The 25,146-nt window shown below is 39.6% G+C and overlaps 1 protein-coding gene and 1 non-coding gene across 2 annotated transcripts in view; one reads left to right on the top strand and one right to left on the bottom strand.

Moving 5' to 3' along the window:
- Positions 1 to 1,221: 1,221 nt before the first annotated feature.
- trnai-aau (transfer RNA isoleucine (anticodon AAU)) lies at positions 1,222 to 1,295 on the top strand. The gene has a single exon. It is a non-coding gene; the product is annotated as a tRNA-Ile (tRNA).
- A 4,004-nt stretch (positions 1,296 to 5,299) lies between these two features.
- The window catches only part of LOC133537818 (uncharacterized), a 31,854-nt gene continuing 12,007 nt past the window's right edge, over positions 5,300 to 25,146 (bottom strand). The window contains exons 5-12 of the mRNA XM_061878890.1: positions 20,240 to 20,329; positions 20,067 to 20,175; positions 16,395 to 16,522; positions 16,112 to 16,314; positions 15,948 to 16,057; positions 15,739 to 15,880; positions 11,396 to 12,728; positions 5,300 to 8,757 (exon numbers count right to left, since the gene is read on the bottom strand). Of these exons, the coding sequence (XP_061734874.1) occupies positions 11,405 to 12,728; positions 15,739 to 15,880; positions 15,948 to 16,057; positions 16,112 to 16,314; positions 16,395 to 16,522; positions 20,067 to 20,175; positions 20,240 to 20,329 (2,106 nt within the window). The 3' untranslated portion in view covers positions 5,300 to 8,757; positions 11,396 to 11,404. The remainder of the gene's footprint in view (positions 8,758 to 11,395; positions 12,729 to 15,738; positions 15,881 to 15,947; positions 16,058 to 16,111; positions 16,315 to 16,394; positions 16,523 to 20,066; positions 20,176 to 20,239; positions 20,330 to 25,146) is intronic.

Raw genomic sequence — 25,146 nt, 5'->3', positions numbered from 1 at the left:
AACGCCGTTCGCCAAATACTCGAATCAGTGAAGCATGTTTAATGTAAACAGTGTGCTTTATAACAATTAGGGAGGTTTGTGTCATGTTTGTCCTCCTGCCGAAACCATATTAAAACAAAAAATATATATATTTTTTTCCTACATTTTTTTCCATTTTTCATACATTTTTGAAAAAGCTCCAGAGAACCACTAGGCCGGAGCTAAAGAGCATGCGGGTTGCCGACACCTGCTCTATACCATCCATCCATCCATCCATCCATCCATTTTCCTACCGCTTATTCCCTTTTGGGGTCACGGGGGGCGCTGGTGCCTATCTCAGCTACAATCGGTCGGAAGGCAGGGTAAACCCTGGACAAGTCGCCACCTCATCGCAGGGCCAACACAGATAGACAGACAACATTCACACTCACATTCACACACTAGGGCCAATTTAGTGTTGCCAATCAACCTATCCCCAGGTGCATGTGTTTGGAAGTAGGAGGAAGCCGGAGTACCCGGAGGGAACCCACGCATTCACGGGGAGAACATGCAAACTCCACACAGAAAGATCCCCAGCCTGGGATTGAACCCAGTACTACTCAAGACCTTGGTACTGTGAGGCAGACACACTAACCCCTCTAGCACCGTGCTGCCCTATGGTCAATATATTAATTGAATATTAATGTAATCTTTAGAGTCACACATTGGTGAAAATACGTTGTACAAATTAAGAAATTATAATGAAAATATGCTCAAATTGAATGAATAAAAACCACAACAAAAAGCAGATTACTATCAATCAACAAAAAAAGCAACAACAATTTGGCGCCGGGGGGGTTGGAGTGGCTCCGCTTCGCTAAAGGCCGTCCCTTGGCGAGAGATTTAGATTTAAAGGCCGTCCCTTGGCGAGAGATTTAGATTTAAAGGCCGTCCCTTGGCGAGAGATTACTTTCCGACGTCGTGACTCTTTCCACCATCCACTTTGCGTACACGACAGACAGTGATGACAAACAATAATGTCGCATGTCAACAAGCATACAGCTTGCATACTTTTAAGATAATGCTGAATAATAAAATGCATGATCAGGTGAACAGCGACTGAATCTACTTTCAAAATAAGTCACAAGAGAAGCGGTAGTAATGGATGGATGTAAGCTCCTTTTAATTGTCATGACAAAGCACGGAGGTGGTCTGAGGGGTGACGTCACAAAGATGAAACTATACACTGATGATGTAGACTCAGGCCGGTTAGCTCAGTTGGTTAGAGCGTGGTGCTAATAACGCCAAGGTCGCGGGTTCGATCCCCGTACGGGCCACACGTTTTTTGTCGCTTTTTATTACAAATGCTATTAGAGTAAATGACATCACAGCTATTTTTTACAAAACTAAAGAAAAAAACAACCAAATTTAACACGAGTTACCTCTCCAGTCCAGTAGGTGGCAGGATGACATCTGTTACATCTAGTGAACAATACCGGTTATTAGAACTTGACCGTGCCGAACTCGTGCCATATCTATCATATTTCTTGTCATCGTTGAGTTACACAGCATGTAAACACAACACACGTCGCAATAGATACTTTATTCCTCTAATAGAGGGGTCACCAACCTTTTTGAAACCAAGAGCTACTTCTTGGGTACTGATTAATGCGAAGGGCTACCAGTTTGATACACACTTAAATAAATTTCCAAAAATAGCCAATTTGCTTAATTCACCTTTAATAAATAAATCTATACATGTATAAAAATGAGTATTTCTGTCTGTCATTCTGTCGTACATTTTTTTTCCTTTTACAGAATGTTTTTTGTAGAGAATAAATGATGAAAAAAACATTTAATTGAACGGTTTAAAAGAGGAGAAAACACACACAAAAATGAAAATTAAATTTTGAAACATAGTTTATCTTCAATTTCGACTCTTTAAAATTCAAAATTCAACCGAAAAAAATGAAGAGAAAAACTAGCTAATTCAAATCCTTTTGAAAAAATTTTAAAAAAGTATTTATGGAACATCAGTTATTTTTCCTGATTAAGATTAATTTTAGAATTTTGATGACATGTTTTGAATAGGTTCAAATCCAATCTGCACTTTGTTAGAATATATAACAAATTGGAGCAAGCTATATTTCTAAAAAGGACAAATCATTATTTCTTCAAGATTTTCCAGAGCAACATTTTTTAAAGAAATGCAAAAGACTTTGAAATAAGATTTAAATGTGATTCTACAGATTTTCTAGATAGATTTGCCAGAATATTTTTTTTGAATTTTAATCATAAATTTGAAGCTAAAATGAAGAATTAGATTAAAATGTATTTATTGTTCTTTACAATAAAAGAAATACTTGAACATAAATTTTAATTGTCAGGAAAGAACGTAAAAAGGTATATGTGTTTAAAAATCCTAAAACAATTTTTAAGGTTGTATTTTTTCTCTAAAATGGTTTTTCTGAAAGTTATAAGAAGCAAAGTAAAAAAATAAATGAATTTATTTAAACAAGTGAAGACCAAGTCTTTAAAATATTTTCTTAAATTTTCAAATTCTATTTGAGTTTTGTCTCTCCTAGAATTAAAAATGTCGAGCAAAGAGAGACCAGCTTGCTAGTAAATAAATAAAATTAAAAAAATAGAGGCAGCTCACTGGTAAGTGCTGCTATTTGAGCTATTTTTAGAACAGGCCAGCGGGCGACTCATCTGGTCCTCACGAGATACCTGGTGCCCACAAAAAAAAACTAAATAAAGACTACAATATTAAAAAATGATGTAAAAAAAAAAAAAAAACCACACACACACACACAGAAAAATTGGTTGATTGTAAAAAAAAAAAATCTCCAAAATATAAAAAATATTACTTATATGCACATAGATAAATGACACAAACACATGTAAGTTTAATAGCGATTGTGCGTATAATTATGCCATGTCGTAATGCTAGTGTAGTTGAAAAAACAAGATAACGGCGCCCTCTTGTGGATGCAAACAATCATTGCCGCCTCAAATTAGACCTGTTCTATCGTCATCATTTTAACGTTGTACACATATTCATACAAACATTGCTATGACAACTAACTTATAATTGATAATTTACCGTTTGCACTTGGTTTCAATGTCCTTCTGTCTTGTCCTCCCCTTCAATGGTCGAAAAAAATAATAAAAATCTTCCAGTTGTTCAATTATTAGCTTTCATTAATTATCTAATTCTAGCAGGTGTGCTGCTCACTTTTGGCTAAACTATCTGTATCTGTAGGTGTGGCAATGCTTTATAAATGACAGCGTGATAAGATAAATAAGTGAACTACCTTATATTTGAATGTATATTTGAGAGTTAATTGTTATTGGGCGGCTTTTTCGCCATTTTGCTCTCCTACCAGCTAGCAAAATTGTCATCTTTTTCCGGTCAAATAAGCGCGCCAAAATTGATTGACACGCGGTTTAACCAATCAGATTATGGTAAATTTGACACAGAAGCCTCATTGGTGGACAAGTGGAGAACAGGTTGATCTTGTTTTATAACGTTGCCAGATGTAGACTAAGTTTGGTATTTTTTTGATGATTTCACAGATGATGGATGGTCATTTCACGTTTTACCTACAATACAATACTAATAAAACAGGATTTGGTGTAGTTTATCATGCCTCCTGTAACCACTTGGTGGCGCTGTTTTGCACTTAGTGAAAAGGGCAAAAGTACCGTCACTGCTTGATCTGTTTGCGCATGCGTCAATAGTGAAAGTTTTTCCGTTTTCTACTCCACGTACGGCAGTTTTTCCAAAATAAAAAGGTATTTTACTAATTTTGTTTACAACGGGTTCACAAAATTTTCTCAAATAATCTACACTTCAAAATGTCAGTAACCTTTATCCATCCACAATTTTAAGTGCTACATTTTTCGAAAATAGTTTTCGCTTATTCGAACATTTAGAACGCACATATGTTCTTATTTGGAAATATTTTCAGCAAAATCGAAAAACTGTCAATGTCAATTTTTTTATTATTGTGCTAAGTATAATGTATGTATTAAAAATTGATAAATCAATAAATAAGTACTGTCCGAGTTTTTCCGAAATATAAACTTTTTCTTTTAAACGGTTGGCAAAAGTATATAAGGAGATTTTATAATCGGCAACTACACGTTAAAGATTAAAATCACTTTTATTCATCCACATGGTTTGTTATTCGAATATTATCACAGCCACTCACAAAAAAAACATTAACCTTACCAAATTATTACTTAATCTCGTGGAATTATTCAAAAATATTATCATTTTCGATTAAAAAAAAACCCCAGCAACAATCAAATCTTTGCAAATATGTTTGTAACATTTTTATATTCAATTTTATTTTTTAAATGTTTTTTTTTCAAGTGAGTCATAATATAACATTTACTCTATTATTTTGACTGTTGTATTGCAATATTACATTTGCATTTACATAATTATTATTAATACTACGGTTGACAAAGTCCATCCATCCATCTTCTTCCACATATCCGAGGTCGGGTCGCGGGGGCAGCAGCCTAAGCATGGAAGCCCAGACTTCCCTCTCCCCAGCCACTTCGTCTAGCCCGGGGGATCCCGAGGCGTTCCCAGGCCAGCCGGGAGACGTAGTCTTCCCAACGTGTCCTGGGTCTTCCCCGTGGCCTCCTACCGGTTGGACGTACCCTAGAGGCGTTTGGGTGGCATCCTGACCAGATGCCCGAACCACCTCATCTGGCTCCTCTCGATGTGGAGGAGCAGCGGCTTTACTTTGAGTTCCTCCCGGATGGCAGAGCTTCTCACCCTATCTCTAAGGGAGAGACTCGCCACCCGGCGGAGGAAACTCATTTCGGCGCTTGTACCCGTGATCTTATCCTTTCGGTCATGACCCAAAGCTCATGACCATAGGTGAGGATGGGAACGTAGATCGACCGGTAAATTGAGAGCTTTGCCTTCCGGCTCAGCTCCTTCTTTGACATAGTCATTTAATATTAATTTAATCTTTAGATTCATACATTGGTGAAAAGACGTTATACAAATTAAAATATAAAAATATAAATAAAAATATTTAAATACTATGGTCAATATTGAATTATTTCTATCTATTTCATTCAGTATTTGTTATATATTAGTGACAATCAAAAGTTAAGTATTTTTAATAAATATAATTATAACATTTGTTCAAGTTAAATATTTTAAATAATTTTAAAATACATGAATTATAACAAATAAGAATCACTATTTAATTTCTAATACTTTAAATAGGGATCAGTACCATAATATGTGACATTAGCTATCCAAGTGAAGTGACATGGACACAGAGAAGTCAAACAGCACACATTCAAACAATTATTGGCATATATTTAGATTTATTACAAAATATTGTATACAAGATAACATTGGTTATTATTATCAGAAGTGATAATAACAATATAACAGGGAGGGGAGGATTAAATGCTGAAATTGAATGAATAAAAACAACAACAAAAAGCAGATTAATATCAAACAACAAGAAAGCAACAACAATTTGGCTCCGGGTGGGGTTTGGAGTGGCTCCGCCCGCTAAAGACCGTCCCTTGGCGAGAGATTGGTTTCCGACGTCGTGGCTCTTTCCTCCGTCCACTTCACGTACACGTGCTAAATACTGACTGACTTAGAGCGCTGGTCGAAAGCTGCCATGTTGTCTGTGATGTCGCTTTAAGGAGAGTTCACAGTGACGAGGTAAGCACTTTTTGTGGCGTTCGAGTCGCCTGTTTTCATAAGTACACTTCAGGGTACAGTAAAGCCACGTTCAAGACGGGGTCGAACTACGAAGCAAGTGCTTGTTAAGCCCAGCATGATACACATACATACATATATATATATATATTTATAATAATTCATATTTATATGGCAAGAAGGCACAAGTGAGGAAAAGCGCTAGCATGTAGCTTAAAGGTTAAATATTGTCGGCACGACAACCAGATAATCGCAGGACTGGATCAATACACCGTACGAAAAAACGAGAACGGCCGTAACTCAAGGGTCTACATGTCGGAACAAGTGCTCATTAGGGTTGGTTTTCGCATTTACAATATCGCACATTGTGGAGTATCGCTACGCCAACATCGGATTAAGTGGGTTACATGCCGAGGACTTAAATGTCGACAACAATGACCTAACAAAAACACATTTTATTGCGTCGTTCATTAAAGAAGTCACACAACCCATTGCAGTCGATCGTTTGTTTTTCGTAAACCAAGCACCGAAAATCATTTGGTTTACGAAATTAATGTTTTGATAAACCAAGTAAATTCTCCATTAAAAGACACATTTGATGTTTGTATTTAAAGGCAAGACTTTCTATAGTCGGGTCGGGACAAAACGTGTTTGTCGCAACATCGTATGTTACGATACCGCACACGGTGGAGAATCGCTACGCCAACATCCGAATAAGTGCGTTATGATACTTGCTGATGACTTACATATCGACAACAAAGCAAAAATTACAACAGGTTTTATGGCGTCGTCCGTTTATTATTCATGGCTACATTCACGCAAATAAGTCACCAAACCGTTTGCAGTGGATTGTTTGTTTGTTTTTTGTAATTTGAGCGCTGAAAATACTTGGTTTACGAAAGTAATGTTTTGAAAAAGTACATTCTCTATTAAGAAACAAAATGTTTATCTTTAAAAGCAGCATGTTCTTTAATCAGGTTGTTGCAACATCGTATGTTACAATATCGAGCATGGTGGAGTATCGCTATGCCAACATCGGAATGAGTACGTTACGTAACTAGCTGGTGACTTTATTATCGACAGTGATGCACTAAGGAAAACTCGTTTTTATGACGTTGCTAAGCTCGAGCAAAAGGTGACGAATCTGATTCCAGTGCATTGTATGTTTTTGGTAAACCAAGCGCTGAAAATACTTTAGTTTACGAAAGTTATGTTTTGATAAACTGAGTAGATTGTCCATTAAACGATAGAATTATGATAATTTTAACACTTTCTTTACTTAAGTCGGGACAAAACATGGTTGTCGCAACATCATATGTTACAATATCGAGTGTGGTGGAGTATCGCTACGCCAACATCGGGATACCTGAGTTACGTGACTTGCCAACAAATTTAATATCTACAGTGATGCACTAACAAAAACATTTTTCATGACTTTGTTAGTTTATTACTCGTCGTTACGCTCCAGCAAAAAGTCACAAAATCGTCAAAATTACTCCAGTCATTTGTTTGTTTTTCGTAAACCAAGCGCTGAAAATACTTGGTTTACGAAAGTAATGATTTGAAAAAACGAGTACATTATCCAATTTAACGTACAATGTTTATTTTTAAGATCAGGTCAGGACAAAACGTGGTCGTCGCAACATCGTAAGTTACAATTTCACGCGTGGTGGAGTATCGCTATGCCAACATCGGGATAACTGCGTTACGTTATTTGCCAAATACTTTAATATCGAAAAAAATTGCATTAACAAAAACCTGTTTTATGACGTTGCTACGCCAAAGCAAAAAGTGACAAAACCGATTCCAGTCGGTTGTATGTTTTTCGTAAACCAAGTGCTGAAAATACAAAAGTAATATTTTGATAAACCGAGTAGATTCTCCACTAAACGATACAATGATGTCTGTTTTTGGCGGCAACACCATTCTTAATCGAGTCGGGACAAAACGTGGTTGTTTTAACATCTTATGTTACAATATTGTGCGTCGTGGAATATCACTACGCCAACCTCGGTATGATTGCGTTACGTTATTTGCCGACGACTTTATTATCGACAAAAATTGCACTAACGAAAACACGTTTTATGACGTTGCTACGCGCGACAAGCAAAAGGTGACAAAACCAATTGCAGTGCGTTGTATGTTTTTTGTAAACCAAGCGCTGGAAATACGAAAGTAATGATTGGATAGAGCGAGTAGATTCTCGATACAATGAACATTTTTTAAGGCAACACTAACCTTAATCCGAACAATTCTCCTTCTATTGATGCCATCGTTGTTGGCTAACGGTCAATATTTTGTGACGTTGATTTTCGCTTCCCAAGTCAAAGTGCGCGTTTTTGGCATAAAAACGTGTTCTTGCTCCGCCCATTTTGGTGGCTTCACTAAACGTGCGAACAATCTTACGATATGTTGGTGACACTGAATTCTGAATTGCCGTTCCGATTTCCTGGGCATTCTCAAGTTTCCCTTTAGAGTGTTCCGACGTGGAGTTTTTTTGTAAATCCCGCAAAGGAAAGTTTCGTGAAACAAAGAAAAAGTGCTTTTGAAATACATCGTTATGAATTATTTCGGTAGTTAGCATCATTGTATTCTTTTTGTGCGTGGATATGCCGATCGTGTGCACTTTATACAAAGCTTAGCGTAATATTTTAGCGCGGTTGTCTGGGAAGCAAGAGTCGGGAAGCGATCCATAAGGCCCTATTTCTGGATGAATCATTTTGTAAGGCAGTCTGCTGAAAATGACGGAAATCGCCACTCTACATGTTTAACACGCTACTGCCATATGGTGGCTAAAGTGGATATCGCACGCCCCACATTTGTCACGTCACATGTGTCAGGTATACCATATAAATCCCCTTCCTACTGTCTGATATAACATTTGAAGTGTTTTGTTGTTGAGCAAAATTGCAATTATGTTGGTTTCCCTTGTAAAAAAAACCAAAAACATCTTTGGCTGTTCTTCCTGGCGAAGGAGCTCACCCGCCTTCATTGTTTGTACGTTGAATTTTCCTGGGACAGCGGGTAAATAAGACGACGGACGAGGGCGATACTGCATGAGAGTTCTTGCAAAGTGTCTTGTCCGCCTGCTGGGAGGAGACATAAGCGAGTCATAAACCTAAATGTCCAACACACACAAAGCGTTCCAAAAAAATACAAAAATAATACAAGTGTGCTGCAAAAATGACACAAAAAGTGCAGTACTGGTGTCTAACAGCATGGGGGCAGCAGTGTGCATCTTTGGGGGAAAAACAACAACAGAAGAATTGTCTTCTCTTGATATTTCATGCATGTTTTGTCACCCCCGCCAGGGTTTGTCTGTTCTTAGAAAGTTATTTGCATGAAACTTTCAGAAAATGTCAAAAATGGAATCAGGAACCACTTTTGATCCGAATCATTTCAATTATCTTACGTTTAACTTACCATTAGGACTGGGCGATGAAATGACATCGATATTTATCGAGATAGACACATATCAATCAATGTTTATTTATATAGCCCCAAATCACAAATGTCTCAAAGGACTGCACAAATCATTACGACTACAACATCCTCGGAAGAACCCATAGATGATATCAATAAAAAATGTGTTGGGTGAAACGTTCGATTTTGATTTTTGCTTCTCAGTCGGAAGTTGCTCAGTAAGGTTGGTTGCATGCTGAAAGGCACTCGCTCTCTTTCGATCACTTCCGAGCAACGCAGGAAGTGATCACTGATCAGTGGGAGGGACACACTAACAGCCAATCAGGTAACAGTATCAACTCTCTTTTGGTTGACTCTTTGCATGGAGTGAGACGAGAAAGTCGCCTGGACAGTTTTTGGGGGGATTTTTTCAAAAAAGGACCTTAGTCAGACCAATGTGGTCTGTAAATGATGCAAGGCGCTCGCCCCACGACTACCATAGCTGTGCCTACCCTTTAGAGCAGTGGTTCTCAACCTTTTTTCAGTGATGTACCCCCTGTGAACATTTTTTTAATTCAAGTAACAACTAATCAGAGCAAAGCATTTTTGGTTGAAAAAAAGAGATAAAGAAGTAAAATAAAGCACTATGTCATCAGTTTCTGATTTATTAAATTGTATAACAGTGCAAAATATTGCTCTTTTGTAGTGGTCTTTTTTAAACCATTTGGAAAAAAAGATATAAAAATAACTAACAACTTTTTGAAAAACAAACTAGTCATTCAATTATAAATAAATATTTCTACACATAGAAGTAATCATCAACTTAAAGTGCCCTCTTTGGGGATTGTAATAGAGATCCATCTGGATTCATGACCTTAATTCTAAACATTTCTTCACAAAGAAATCGTTAACATCAATATTTATGGAACATGTCCACAAAAAATCACTGAATATTGCATTGTTGCATTTCTTTTCACGATTTATGAACTTACATTCATATTTTGTTGAAGTATTATTCAATAAATATATTTATAAAGGATTTTTGAATTGTTGCTATTTTTAGAATATTTAAAAAAAAATCTCATGTACCCCTTGGCATACCTTCAAGTACCCCCAGGGGTACGCTTACCCCCATTTGAAATCCACTGATTTAGAGCACAGCCGTAACTTCCTGGCACTAAACCTGCAGAAAATAGTTTTTCTCAGGATTTTCTGTTTAGAATTTTCACACTTTGCACTATTTTCTTACACTTTATGAAACATTTCTTACTTGTATTTTATTTTAAAAGCTTTGCTGACATTGTTTGAGATATTTCCACACTGATCTGCCTTGATAGCTGAGGGATTACAATCAGATGGTTACAATTGATATATAAATAAATATATTTCATATATTTTTTATAGGTCATAAAAATATCAATAATTATCGCTATCGACCGATATATAATGCTTATATCGTTTTGAGCCGATATTGGATGAATGACAAGAGGGTTCGCTCCGTTTATTTCATTCTGCTACAGGTAGCTCAAAAAGTGTATCCGGAAAATGTTCACAGCGCTTCACTTTTTCCACATTTTGTTATGTTACAGCCTTATTCCAAATTTTTGTCCTCAAAATTCTACACACAATACCCCATAATGACAACGTGAAAAACAAATTGCAAATGTATTAAAACATTTACATATTAACAGCAATTACAGCCTCAAGTCCTTTTGAATGCGATGCCACAAGCTTGGCAAACCTAACTCGGGGCAATTTCCTCTTTGCAGCTCCTCTCAAGCTCCATTCGGTTGGACGGGAAGCATCAGTTTTCATCTAGAATATCTCCAAAGTGCATCAACAAAGTCATGAGCAAAGGCTGTGAATACTTATGTGCATGTCATTTATTTTTAATTTTATAATAAATCTGAAAGAAAAAAAAAACATTACAATGTTTCACATTATCATTACAGGGTATTATGTGTAGAACTTTGAGGACAAAAGTGAATGTATTCCATTTTGGAATAAGGCTGACACATAACTAAATGAGGAAAGCGTTTCCAGATGACAACTTTAAAGAAACTTTCTGTAAATGTCTGAAATTGGATGAGGAAGAACTGGTTCACATTTTGGGGCTGATCCGAATCCCCGACTGATTCCAGAATTATTATTTTTTTTTAAAACTATTATATAGGGTTTGTTTTTGTGTCTTCTTTGGGAACCGATGTAGCTAGTATTAGCGCATGGTGTGGTAGTTAGCCAGATAACTAACGCTAACTTGTGTCAACGCGACTTTTCACCGTCTAATATTTGGAGATGGGTTTGTCGTGGTGGTTTTGCACGTACCTGCACGCGTCATTCCTGGTAGCACTGGAGGTTGAAGGCGAGCTCCGGCAGCGCCATGTTGGACGTTATAGGACTGATGTTGGTGTTGTCCTGGCCAATGGACGAGGTTCCCACCACGGGCTGGCTCCGCCCCCACTGGAAGTAGCAGGAGCCCTGAGGGGGACTCTGGTCCAGGTGGGCGGCCGTGTGGAGCGAGGACCGGCTGAGCGCCAGGGTGTCGCCCCCCGTCGGCTGCGCATACATGCAGCTGCTGGGACCGGGAGCCTGCCCGCACACCTGCCCCCCCTGCTGGCCGACACTACTCGGCCACAGGTTGGCCCGGGGGAACGGCTGGCTTCCTGGAGAGGGCGTCGGCCCGTGTCCGTTGTGCGTGAGGCTGGCGGGGGGTGCCGTGTACGGGCCCTGCGACCACTGCTGAGGAAGGCGGTTGTGGGCGGCGAGGGGCACAGCCGGGTTGTTGAGGTTGCTGCAAGGAACCATGGCTGCCAGTCGCCGCTTGGCAGGCACAGCGTTGCTGAAAGTCGGGAATTGGAGCGGCGCGCCGCCCCCACGGGAGCTTTCAGGGACGGTGAGCGGTGGCAGTTCTATTTCTGGGCTGAAAATGTCCGGAAGTTGGAGCTGCGGAGGAGGAGCCGGCTCGGGTAGAGGTCCGCAGTGCGAAAGTCTCGGGAGACCGAGGAAGGGTCCGTAAGTCCCATCTTGGGGAGCCGACGGGAACAGCTGCTGCTCGGCTCCCGCGGGGCCGCTGCTGGCTGGCTTCAGGCAAGGAGCGGGGCATTCTTCACCCTTCTCCTTAAACAAGGTAGAGTCCAGGTGTTCGAAGAGCTCGTTGATGAGGATGCAGTCCAGCTCGGAGCGCACATTCTCCTGCTGCTCGTCCTCCTGGCCCAGCCTCTTGAGGGTCTCCTCCCACTCCATCAGCTCGCCCTCGCCCACGTCCATGTCCTCCAAGGCGGCGCCGAAGTCGCCGCTCTGGGCCATCTCCCGCAGGCTGCCGATGACGACCATCACCGACTGCTTGGCCTCCTCCTTTACCACCGCGCCGTTGCTTGGCACGCTGACCAGCGCCCGGCTGTCCATGAACACCTGGTCCACGGGCAGAGGCACGTCGGGGGGGCGGCTGTAGACGGACTTGTCCTGGCTGAGAAAGCAGTCCAGCAGGGAGCGCGGGGGCTCCACCTCCTTGCCGGTGTCGGCGTTGCGGTTGTTGTTGAACTGCGCCTGCGAGGGGTCCACGGTCAAGTTGGTGTTGTACAGCACCCCCTCGCCCTCCGTCAGGCTGAAGGGCAGCTGCATCCTCCTCTGGCGAAGGTACTCCTCACCCTCGGCGTTGCTGCAACACGCCGAGCAAAAGGTCATGTTAACGACAAGATCGTTTGGGTGAAGTCCAAGGACAGCGTCTCAAAATGAAACACTTCACTCCTTTAAAACCTCACAGTCCTTTGCAAACCATCTCGCCAAACTACAATTTGCTGACGGACTCTGAAAGACAGCTAATGAGGGCTGAAAACTGTATCACGATACAAGTCTTTTACATTATGGATTTCTTTTTAATACTGATATTTTTATGACCTATGGAAAATAAGGAGCAGGAGGAAAATATTATAGGCGTTACAGCCGTGCTCTAAAGGGTGAGCGCGGCTAAGGTCTTGGTGGGGACGCCCATTTTTTGCTACACTTTGTGGCTATTTTTTGGATTTTTCTTTGCTGATGGCCAAAATGCAAATAGTTTAAAAAGATAATAACAAGCCAATACACTGAGAAGGGGTGTTATTGTTTGTGCTATGGCACAATCTTTTGGACTTGTTCGCCCACTGCAGGTGCTGCAGTGTCCTTCCATTTAGTGCTTTCAACCGGAAGTACAAGTGCCATTCAGTCTTGTAGCCGTCCATAGCGTTCTACTCATCTGGGTTCTTCATTCGTCACTCCGAGAAACAATATTAAGTTTTACAAACTGTTTTACAACAATTCTTAGTGACTAAAGCGTCCCATGTGTTATGTCTGTAGGAGTGTTTTCATGAATGTTTGTACGCACTATCTTAATGTAATGAAGTTAGCGTTGTTAGCATGAGATAACATGCTAACTTATTTACAAGTCCCTGTGTTGCTATTATTAACTAACAGTTCTTTTGGTATTGTTTCAGTTTCGTAAATTCCTCAGTAAATCCACCAAAAACGTCAGCGTGGAGTTACTGAGTTAGTGATTGGAGAGCGAGCATCCGTAGCTAGCGGGTCCATGACGAGGACTTCTGTTCAGTGGTTTGTGACCAATTACAGAACAAATTAAGGATATGTAAATAAACTTTTACATAATATTTCTGTGTAAATAACTAATTTCACAAGGTATATGTTTGCAGCTTGTCGTTTAGTGCGGTTAATATATGGACTAATATTTTTTTCTTCTAAAATAAAGTAGGTGCGGCTTATCGACGAAGAATACAGTATGTGTCTATTGTGATATACAGTATATTGTTATCATGAATTACCCATCCCTGACGGAGCATCACAGCGTTTGTGTTCAACAAATTTAAAACAATACACACTGAAATACAATCTAAAGATAAGCAAAATTATTTTCTTATTTGTTCTCAAGTGCAATGCAAAATGTGAGCTATGCATAGCAACATAGTGTTCCCACATTATTCAGTTGGTTAGAATTGGAAAATAGTTACAGTATATATATAAAAAAAATAACTCTCTACCATTTTTATTATGTAAATGTATTTGACAAGAAAGACCCCAGTAAGGTTTGTTTGAATGTCAGTTCTTACGGCCACAAGGAGGCATGTTTGCACCACATTAGGAATCGCTGTGATGATTTGTCATTGAAAACGGTTGATAACATGATATCAATGCAAGGTCAACAAAAAATGTGTTCAGTAAAATGTTCGATAATTTTTTATCTTTCATCTTTGTCGGAGGAAAGCGGAGGTTGCGAAGCAAGGTGGGTTGCATGAAGAAAGGGGTTCGCTCTCCGGAAGGAAGTGATCACTGATCAGTGGGAGTGACATACTAACAGCCAATTCTTTGCATGGAGTGAGAAAAGAAGGTCAAAATGAAGAAATTGTGGATAAATGAGGAAAAGTCACCTGGACAGTATTACACTTTTTTGGATGTTTTCAAAGGGGCCATAGTCAAAGCACCTTAGCCGAGCTCACCCTTTAGAGCACAGCTGTAACTTCTTGGCACTAAACCTGCAGAAAGTAGTTCTTCTCAGGTTTCTCTATGTTTAAATTTTCACACTTTGCACTATTTTCTTGCATATTATTTAATTTTAAGAGCTTATTGTTGTGTTCAATGTGATTTTAACATTTTGTTGACATTGTTTGAGTGTTTTCCACACTTGTGTTGACATTTTCTTTCTACCTTGAAAGCTGAGGGATTATAGGCAAAGGAAGGTTACATTTCAAATACCATACATATTTCTCCTGCTCCTTATTTTCGATAGGTCATAAAAATACCCATAATGATCGATATTTACCAATATAATAATATTAAAATAATTACGGCATAACAACAATTCCTTTCCATAGTTAAAGAACAACAGAACAAAGTAATGTTACACAGATGTTATTTCTTAGTACGAAACCTGCAGAAAATACTTCTCAAGTTTCTCTATGTTTTCATTTTCACACTTTGCGATGAGGTGGCGACATGTCCAGGTGTACCCCGCCCACCGTCCAAGTACAGTTGAGAAAGGCTCCAGCACCCACCGCGACCCCAAGGGATAAGCGGTAGAAAATGGTTGGGTGGATGTTTACATTAAGTGTTTTCCATGTTTGTGTTGACATTTATTTTCTGCCTTGATATTTGAGGGAATTCTAAGCAAAGCAAGGTTAGATGTCAAATAACATATATTTCTCCTGCTCCTTATTTTGGATAGGTCATAAAAATATCCATAATGATGGATATCGACCGATATGATAATTATATTTAAATAATTACGGCATGACAAAAATTCCATTCCATTTTTAAAAAGGACAACAGAACAAAATAATGTTACACAGACGTAACTTCCTGGCACTAAACCTGCAGAAAATAGTTATTCTCCGGTTTTTTAGGTTTACATTTTCACACTTTGCACCATTTTCTTACACTTTACGAAGCATTTCTCACATATTCCTTCATTTTAAGAGCTTAATGTTAAGTGTTCAATTTGATTTTACCATTGCGTTTACATTGTTTGAATGATTTTGCTATACAAATGATTACATTTCATGTATTTTCCCCCTGCTTCTTACTCATCAGATCATAAAAAATATCAACAATTATAATATTGTGATAGAGTTTTCATTCGTGTGACGACCATGGTTTGACCCTGGAACAGACCCTTAAAGACTCACGCTATGGCTTGCTGGTAAGCGATGATGAAGTCGGGTCTTCCTGCTTTGTAAAACAGCTTGGCATTCGACTTGACCCAAACCCAGGTTCTGGATTTACTGAGGAGGCGGAATATAGTCAGGCCGCTTTCTCCGGTTTTCATCACTGTTGGGACGCAAAGACATTAGCGGAGGGCGTAGCAGGTGTCGAGTGGAGACATGCCGGTACATACTTCGCATGTGGTTGTCGGCGCAGTACATCATGTCGCCGGCGTGGATGAACTGGTAGCCCGAGCCGTTAATGCAAAGCTCCACCTCCGAGTAGCCCAAAATGATCTTCCCCCTGCAAGGAGACGCAAAGTGAGCCGGCGCCGACTCCCTGGCGTGACGTTGTCACCTGTCATCCATGCTCATGGGTGAGAAGTCCAGCTTGTGCTTGCTTTGGAAGAGCAGCGTCTTGGAGCGGATCTCCACGATAGACGCCGGCTGCACAGGCGTGGCCACGGCGAACAGCGCCAGCTGCGGTTTGGCGTGTGCGCCGTTGTCCCTGAAGAGGTTTTGGCCGTGCAGGTACTTGAGGCGGCCCTGGAACTTCAGAGCCTGGGCACAGAAAAAAAAGGACACAACGCGGCTGAGATGCGAGATCGCGAGAGGGCCTGGTGCGGTAAGTCGGACGCTACCAGGAAGCCGGAAGAGTTGTCCAGGAGGCAGCGGAAGCGAGAGACAAAACTTCTCTCCAGGAATGACGAGTTCTCTGGCGGAAGCTGGTTTGCATCGTAGAACTCTGTCCTCGTGCATCCATCCAAACCTGACAACATCAAACAACAACACTCAAAAACCTGTAAAGATGGAACTCAAGCCCTTCAGACCCGGGGTGTCCAAACTACTCGTTTAACAAGGAATTTTAAAAATCTAAGAATAAAATCGCTGCAAGTCGGACGTCATCTTGTGGACAGTGTGGGTAATTCTGGTTAATTGCACTTTGAAATGTTCACAGCAAGGCATTTACCGTATTTTTCGGATTATAAATCGCTCCGGGTTATATGTCGCACCGGCGGAAAATGCATAATAAAGAAGGAAAAAAACATATACACGTCGCACTGGAGTATAAGTCGCATTTTGGAGGGAACATTTTTTGATGAAATCCAACACCAAGAATAAACATTTGAAAGGAAATTTAAAATAAATAAAGAATAGTGAACAACAGGCTGAATAAGTGTACATTATATGATGCATAAATAACCAACTCAGAACGTGCCTGGTATGTTAACGTAACATATTATGGTAAGAGTTATTCAAATAACTATAACATATAAAAAATGCTATACATTTACCAAACAATCCATCACTCCTAATCGATAAATCCGATGAAATCTTCTTCCTCAATGTAGCTTCTAAACAACTCTGCCAACTCCAAAGGCATGCACCGCTTCCTCTTGTCGTTTTCTGCTGCATATTTCACTACGTCCATCTTGTAATCTGCAGTACATGATTTCCTTTTCGGTGCCATTTTTGTTCAGCCCTTCTCATTTTTTATAGGTTACTGCCAACGATTAAATTATTCATTTTAATAGCTACGGCAGTAGCATCTAGCATACAGCAGTTAGCATTCCGTGACCCACAATGCACTTCTGCCATGACCCTACCCCGCCAAATTCTTATTGGTTGACGTGTGTGTGACGATTGCTGACGTGTGTGTGACGATTGCCGACATTTTCTTTGTCTCTTCCGCGAATGAGATAAATAATATTATTTGATATTTTACGGTAATGTGTTAATAATTTCACACATAAGTCGCTCTGGAGTATATGTCGCACCCCCGGCCAAACTATGAAAAAAACTGCGACTTATTGTCCGAAAGAGTCAACACACATAACACAATCTTTATGGATATTGTAAAAAAAAAAAAAAAAAAAATGGTCCATCACAACACATAATTCAAAATTACCCCCATTTGAATCCACTGAAATGCATGATGGGAAAAATGCTAAAAACTAGTTTCCATGCACAAAATTAGTCTGATTTCTTAAGTAATTCCTTTTTTTGTATTTTCACAATTTTTACGTGTGAAGTCCCAGTGTCCATGCACTCTCTCTAATGCGACTATTGGTCGGACGCCATGCGCCTGGGGGGCACTAGTGGACAGCGTGAGTAATTCTGGTTAATGAACTTTAACTGCACTTTGAAGTGTTCACAGCAAGGCATTTACTTATATGACCGTGGGTAATTCTGGTTAATTGAACTTTCAAGTGTTCATAGCAAGGCATTCACTTATATGACCGAATCCAAACAACCTTCCCCAATCATGGCGCAAATAAACCAACACAAAAAGTCGACGCACATGCTCACACGTAACACAACCTTTGTGGATTTTGTTAAAAAATTAATAAAAAAAGGTCCAACCACAATACATAATTCAAAATTACACCCATTTAAATCCACTGAAATGCATGATGGGAAAAATGCTCAACACTCGTTTTCATGCACAAAATTAGTCTTGATTCCTCAAACAATCCTTTTTTTGTGTATTTGCAGTGCCAGTGTCCATGCACTATCTCTAATGCGACTATTGGTCATACGCCAGTAACCTCCCATACACTCTGGGGCACTTTTGTGGGTGACCTATGACATCACACTTGTTTTAAGTGATGTCCTTTGTAATATTGGCACGGATGACAAACATTTTGTCTCTAATGGCTATGCTGTTGTTACATAGCAGACATCATCAAGAAATTATCTTATAGTGCACTACCAACATGACGCTACTACGCAGGTCCGAAGCAAAGAAAGACCGGCAGGAGAGAGTTTTTTGAAGGAATGTTAGGACGGAGAATCATGGAAACAAATTTTCGAATGACTCGGAGTTCATTCAAAAGGCTCTGAGGATTGATGGAAGGAGTTTATATCCAAAGGAAAAGAACGTTGGTTCCCTGGTTGATACTGTTCCAAATGAAGGTTGCTATTGTTCTGGAATTTCTTGCAAGTTGTGCGAAAAGTGAATAAGATGTTTGGAAACACTTTATTATCCGCCTTAATATACTGTTTTAATTTCGTTCCTCTAATTCACAGTTTGTTCGAGACTCCAAACTTAGCCAAATTTTACAATTCCTAAACTACCTTCTTAAATTAATCTTTCTTTTTTTCACCCATCAAAATGTTCTGTTCTTCAGTTTTTCTTCACTAAAAATGTTGCTTTGTTTTTTGAACGGTATTTGCTTCCGGGTTATAGCATGGGCGATACGAAGGGTCCCCTGCGACCGCACAAACCCACTCGGGAGATCTGGTTTCCAATCGCATAATCCAGGTGCGTTAGTCAGACTTTTCAAAAACCGAACACAGATTAAGGTGCTTCCATGGGTTGTAGGAGGCTTATTTAGAGCCCAACTATTTCAGAAATCGGATTTATTTAGTACATGGACACGCACTGACTCTCTCCACACTTAATTATCCATGTTTGGCGCATCTTATCTGCTTCATATTTCTGATAAATTACAAAACTTTAAGGAGGTTGTCACAACATTATACATTTCACATACTCCTAATATCTAATTATACTAAATATTAATTACAGACCCATTATATTAATATAATAATTATATACATACATACACATATATATGTATATTGTTACTTTACATGCAGTCAGGTTTTTTTTTAGCCCAATACGGCACCCGATTCAAAAAGATTGGACACCCTGCTTTAGACCGTCATCAGAAAGGACTTCAAACAGTTTCCTCAGAAACTCCACTCAATAATTGTGTGTGACGAAATGTATATGATACATTTATACACACACACACACACACACACACACACACAAACAAACATATGTACATATGCATACATGCACACACATATACATATGTACATATATACATACATGCACATATACATATGTACACATACACACACCTATACATATGTACATGCACATATATACACACACACCTATATATATATATATATATATATATATATATATATATATAGGTGTCTGTGTATATATTTATATGTATATATATATATATATATATATATATATATATATATATATATATATATATAATACATAGAGATTATTTTATTTTATTAATTTTCATATAATTTTTGATAAGCTTATGAAAACCTCAAATAGAAAATCTCCAAACATGTGGGGTTATCCGAAACTAAGCCTTGATCATCATCAACTAAAGACTTGACATATCTTACTTTGTATGTAATTGCTGTATATCACATATTAGCGTCACATTTCAAGTTGAGTTGTTGACATGAACAAACTTTTGCAGGATAGTTTTGGAGTTTCCCCTGTACAATATGCGGATCAAAGTATTTGGACGCATCCAGATACATACGTTCCACTTCCAAGTCGGGTGGGTTGAGAGCAAAGTGGAGGTTCTGCCTGAAGATCCCGCGGTCGTCTGTGTGGATGAGTTCAAACACGCTCTGGTGGACCACGTCTGACTGAGGACACAAGACCACGGTCAAGGCCTCATTTCCGCAACAACCACACACAAAAACCACTCACCTGCTGGAAGCCCAGGTACTCTTTGATGGTGGGGGACGCGTAGAAGACCACCCCCTCAGACGTGATCACCAGCACGAAGCCGTTGAGTGCCTGCACGGTGAACACTCAAGTTAGCGCTTTCCTGCAGTGTCACTCGTTTGGTCACTTGGTTTGACCAAAACCAAACCACAATCGTTCAATAAAAATAAAGTCAATCAAATGAATCTGTTGCAGACACCCAAAAATATCAACACAGAAAATATTTTGCAGAAAATAATGATAGAATGACACGCGGAAATAAATCTCAAATACATAAATATGGTGGATGAATATGAAAAGTGGGGCGTTTTAAAAGGCAGTATATATACTGTATACACAGTACATGTATGCTAGCATGTCTTCCACAGCATTTTGACCGGAACAAAGGCTGGATGTTATAGCTGAAAACTGTATCCTGATACCGGTCAGTGATTATTATCTTATATTATAATTATTTTTATAACCTATGGAGGATAAAGGACCTGGGACCTCACGTAACAAGCTTAAAAAACCTGGCGTACGGCGTTTTCCATGGCAAAAATTAGATGTACAATAGTGAAAAGATTCATTTGGACCCATTTCTGGGGGGTATCTCACGTGAGAGAGAGGGGGGGGGGGGGGGGGGGGGGGGGTTAATTTTGCGCTGCATTCCGCTAAAAATTATGGAAAGCGCCACTCCACATAGAAATTGAGGCTGTGGTCAAAGTTGGAATTGGACCCAAAGCACATTTTAAGATATGCAACCCTTGACTGCCCACTGGCGGCTGAAGTATATAGTGCATGCCCCAAATTTGTCACGTTCATTGTGTCAGGTAAAAAGCAAAGAATGGGGCTGTATAATTCCACTTTCTACTGTATCAAGGCTGACGTTGACGTGGAAATGTTCGTTGACGTACGCTCATTTCTACATGTGGTGGATACTTTGGTGATATATATATGTGTGTATACATATTATATTAATCTGATTTGTACATATTCAATAATTAATATAATTGGTTTGACTTTTACCATGTTTACATCCATGACAACCTCCTTGTAGTTTCGTAATAAATTAGAAATATCAAGCAGCTAAAATTTACCAAACATGGATAAGTGTAGAGAAGAGAGTATTTTGCATTTTTCCCCATCATGTTTTGTAATGGATGTAAAATGTTTATAATGTCCACAAAGTTCAGTGGGCAGGTTGTCTTATGTGTGACCATGTTTGTTGACATTTTGTGTTGGTTGTTTTTTTTTCTCCCGCACCATAACTAGGGAAGGTTGTTTGCATTGGGTCATACAAGTAATTGCTGCGCTTTTTTCAATTTAACGAATAATTAAAGGTCATTGAACTGTATTACTCACATGATCCACTAGCTGTGGACATAATAGTTGCATCAACATTGTCAGACTGTTAAAATGAATGCAATCTTCCTGTGGGTAAGATTCCTTATTAAACTTACGCCTCGTGGGCCAATGGGAGACTTCAGCGGGCGGAGTGTGGACACCCCTGATCTAGGGATAATTTTTCCGCCTTTTGCTGACAAAACATGTCCCTGTGACTCCTTGGCAATGTCAGGCGGACACCAACCACGGCTGGTCACCACACACTGCCACCGTCACCTATTTGGCTGTTAGCACAAGAAGCTCTCCTGTGTTGTAATAATAAACTGAGTACTTAAACAAGAGTCAAAGTCTTTCGCATCCTTCGTGATATAAAGCTATGGTGGTTTTTCAGACGTGTGGATATAGAAGTGTGTTGCAAAAGCATGATGGTAACACTTTTCCCCACATTTACAGGGCATGTAAACACCGGACATGACGTAGGGGTTCGTGAGACTAGATGGCGCTATTGGAGTACAAAAGAGGCTTAAATCTCCCTGCAAAAAGAAGATATGAGTAAAAAATCCAACTCTGCAATGGAATATATCCCTATACTTTATCAAAAACAGATTTGATCACGTTCCCAGAAATATGGAACTATTGTGCTCCAGACATCATTCTACACAACAAAACAGATGGAAACTTGGAAAAGCATGGAGGTCTACAATTTCTTTGTGCGTGGCTGGGTCAGGGAAATTGGTATCAAGACTCTCCTTGATAAATATGCATCGTTTTTGCTCGGGCAAGGTTGCATTTCATGATTTCACTTTGCGTCGACTGCCATGTTTAATGTTGCACGCACCGTTTATGAGTCAAATGTTTTTCTCTGTCTTTATGAAAATATAACTATAGATGTCAACATTATGTATGTACTGAAAGATTCATTTATGATTGTTTATCAAATATAACTATAGATGTTAACTTTGTGTATGTGCTGAAAGATTAATTTTTGTTTGTTTATCAAATATAACTATAGATGTCAACATTGTGAATGTGCTGAAAGATTAAGTTATGATTGTTTATCAAAATATAACTATAAAGAACACTGTATATGTGCTGAAAGATTATTTTTTGATTGTTTATCAAAATGGAACTATAGATGTTAACATTGCGTATGTGCTGAAAGATTAATTTATGATTGTTTATCAAAATATACCAATAAATGTCACCATTGTGTATGTGTTGGAAGATTAATCTATGATTGTTTATCAAAATATGACTGTAGATGTCAACATTGTGTATGTCCTGAAAGATTCATTTATGATTGTTTATGAAAATACAACTATAGATGTCAACATTGTGTATGTGCTGAAAGATTCAATTATGATTGTTTATCAAAATGTAACTATGGATGTCAGCATTGTGTATGTGCTGAAAGATTCATGATTGCTTATCTAACTATAACTATAGATGTCAACATTGTGTATATGCTGAAAGATTTATTAATGATTGCTTATCAAAATATAACTATATAAGCTGCCACCTTAACATGGTAGAGGAGTTTGCGTGTCCCAATGATCCTAGGAGCTATGTTGTCCGGGGGCTTCTATGCCCCCTGGTAGGGTCTCCCAAAGCAAACTGGTCCTGACTTTACAGTTGGCGCTCCAAGTTCCCTGGATTTTTCCCTGCTTTCTCAAGTCGCGTGCTTTCTTGGCGATTCCAGCATTACGTTTTGTGAGATGCTCATTCATGTACACCAGGGGTGTCAAACTCAAATACAGAGTGGGCCAAATTTTAAAACTGAACAAAGCCACGGGCCAAGGTTGAACAAATTAACCTTTTAATAGGGACCCAAACAAGTTTTGCATTGAATATTGAACAAGCAAGGCTTATATAACTTTAAAGTTACATGCAAAATCGAGTTTCAAATAATAATAACAATAATTAAAAAAGATCAATCAATCAATCAATGTTTGCTTATATAGCCCTAAATCACTAGTGTCTCAAAGGGCTGCACAAACCACCACGACATCCTCGGTAGGCCCACATAAGGGCAAGGAAAACTCACACCCAGTGGGACGTCGGTGACAATGATGACTATGAGAACCTTAGAGAGGAGGAAAGCAATGGATGTCGAGCGGATCTAACATGATACTGTGAAAGTTCAATCCACAATGGATCCAACACAGCCGCGAGAGTCCAGTCCAAAGAGGATCCAAGACACAGCAGCGAGAGTCCCGTTCACAGCGGAGCCAGCAGGAAACCATCCCAAGCGCAGGCGGACCAGCAGCGCAGAGATGTCCCCAGCCGATACACAGGCGAGCAGTACATGGCCACCGGATCGGACCGGACCCCCTCCACACGGGAGAGTGGGACATAGAAGAAAAAGAAAAGAAACGGCAGATCAACTGGTCTAAAAAGGGAGTCTATTTAAAGGCTAGAGTATACAAATGAGTTTTAAGGTGAGACTTAAATGCTTCTACTGAGGTGGCATCGCGAACTGTTACCGGGAGGGCATTCCAGAGTACTGGAGCCCGAACGGAAAATGCTCTATAGCCCGCAGACTTTTTTTGGGCTTTGGGAATCACTAATAAGCCGGAGTCCTTTGAACGCAGATTTCTTGCCGGGACATATGGTACAATACAATCGGCAAGATAAGATGGAGCTAGACCGTGTAGTATTTTATACGTAAGTAGTAAAACCTTAAAGTCACATCTTAAGTGCACAGGAAGCCAGTGCAGGTGAGCCAGTACAGGCGTAATGTGATCAAACTTTCTTGTTCTTGTCAAAAGTCTAGCAGCCGCATTTTGTACCAACTGTAATCTTTTAATGCTAGACATGGGGAGACCCGAAAATAATACGTTACAGTAGTCGAGGCGAGACGTAACAAACGCATGGATAATGATCTCAGCGTCTTTAGTGGACAGAATGGAGCGAATTTTAGCGATATTACGGAGATGAAAGAAGGCCGTTTTAGTAACGCTTTTAATGTGTGCCTCAAAGGAGAGAGTTGGGTCGAAGATAATACCCAGATTCTTTACCGTGTCGCCTTGTTTAATTGTTTGGTTGTCAAATGTTAGAGTTGTATTATTAAATAGAGTTCGGTGTCTAGCAGGACCGATAATCAGCATTTCCGTTTTTTTGGCGTTGAGTTGCAAAAAGTTAGCGGACATCCATTGTTTAATTTCATTAAGACACGCCTCCAGCTGACTACAATCCGGCGTGTTGGTCAGCTTTAGGGGCATGTAGAGTTGGGTGTCATCAGCATAACAGTGAAAGCTAATACCGTATTTGCGTATGATGTCACCTAGCGGCAGCATGTAGATGCTGAAGAGTGCAGGGCCAAGGACCGAACCCTGGGGAACTCCACACGTTACCTTAACGTAGTCCGAGGTCACATTGTTATGGGAGACACACTGCATCCTATCAGTAAGATAAGAGTTAAACCAAGACAGGGCTAAGTCTGACATACCAATTCGTGTTTTGATACGTTCTAATAAAATATTATGATCGACGGTATCGAAAGCAGCGCTAAGATCGAGGAGCAGCAACATAGATGACGCATCAGAATCCATCGTTAGCAATAG

Source organism: Nerophis ophidion, linkage group LG19, assembly GCF_033978795.1.
Source record: "Nerophis ophidion isolate RoL-2023_Sa linkage group LG19, RoL_Noph_v1.0, whole genome shotgun sequence".
Classification (NCBI taxonomy): Eukaryota; Metazoa; Chordata; class Actinopteri; order Syngnathiformes; family Syngnathidae; genus Nerophis; species Nerophis ophidion.
Note: the sequence above shows the minus strand (reverse complement) of the source record. Positions and strands in the feature narration are given on the sequence as shown.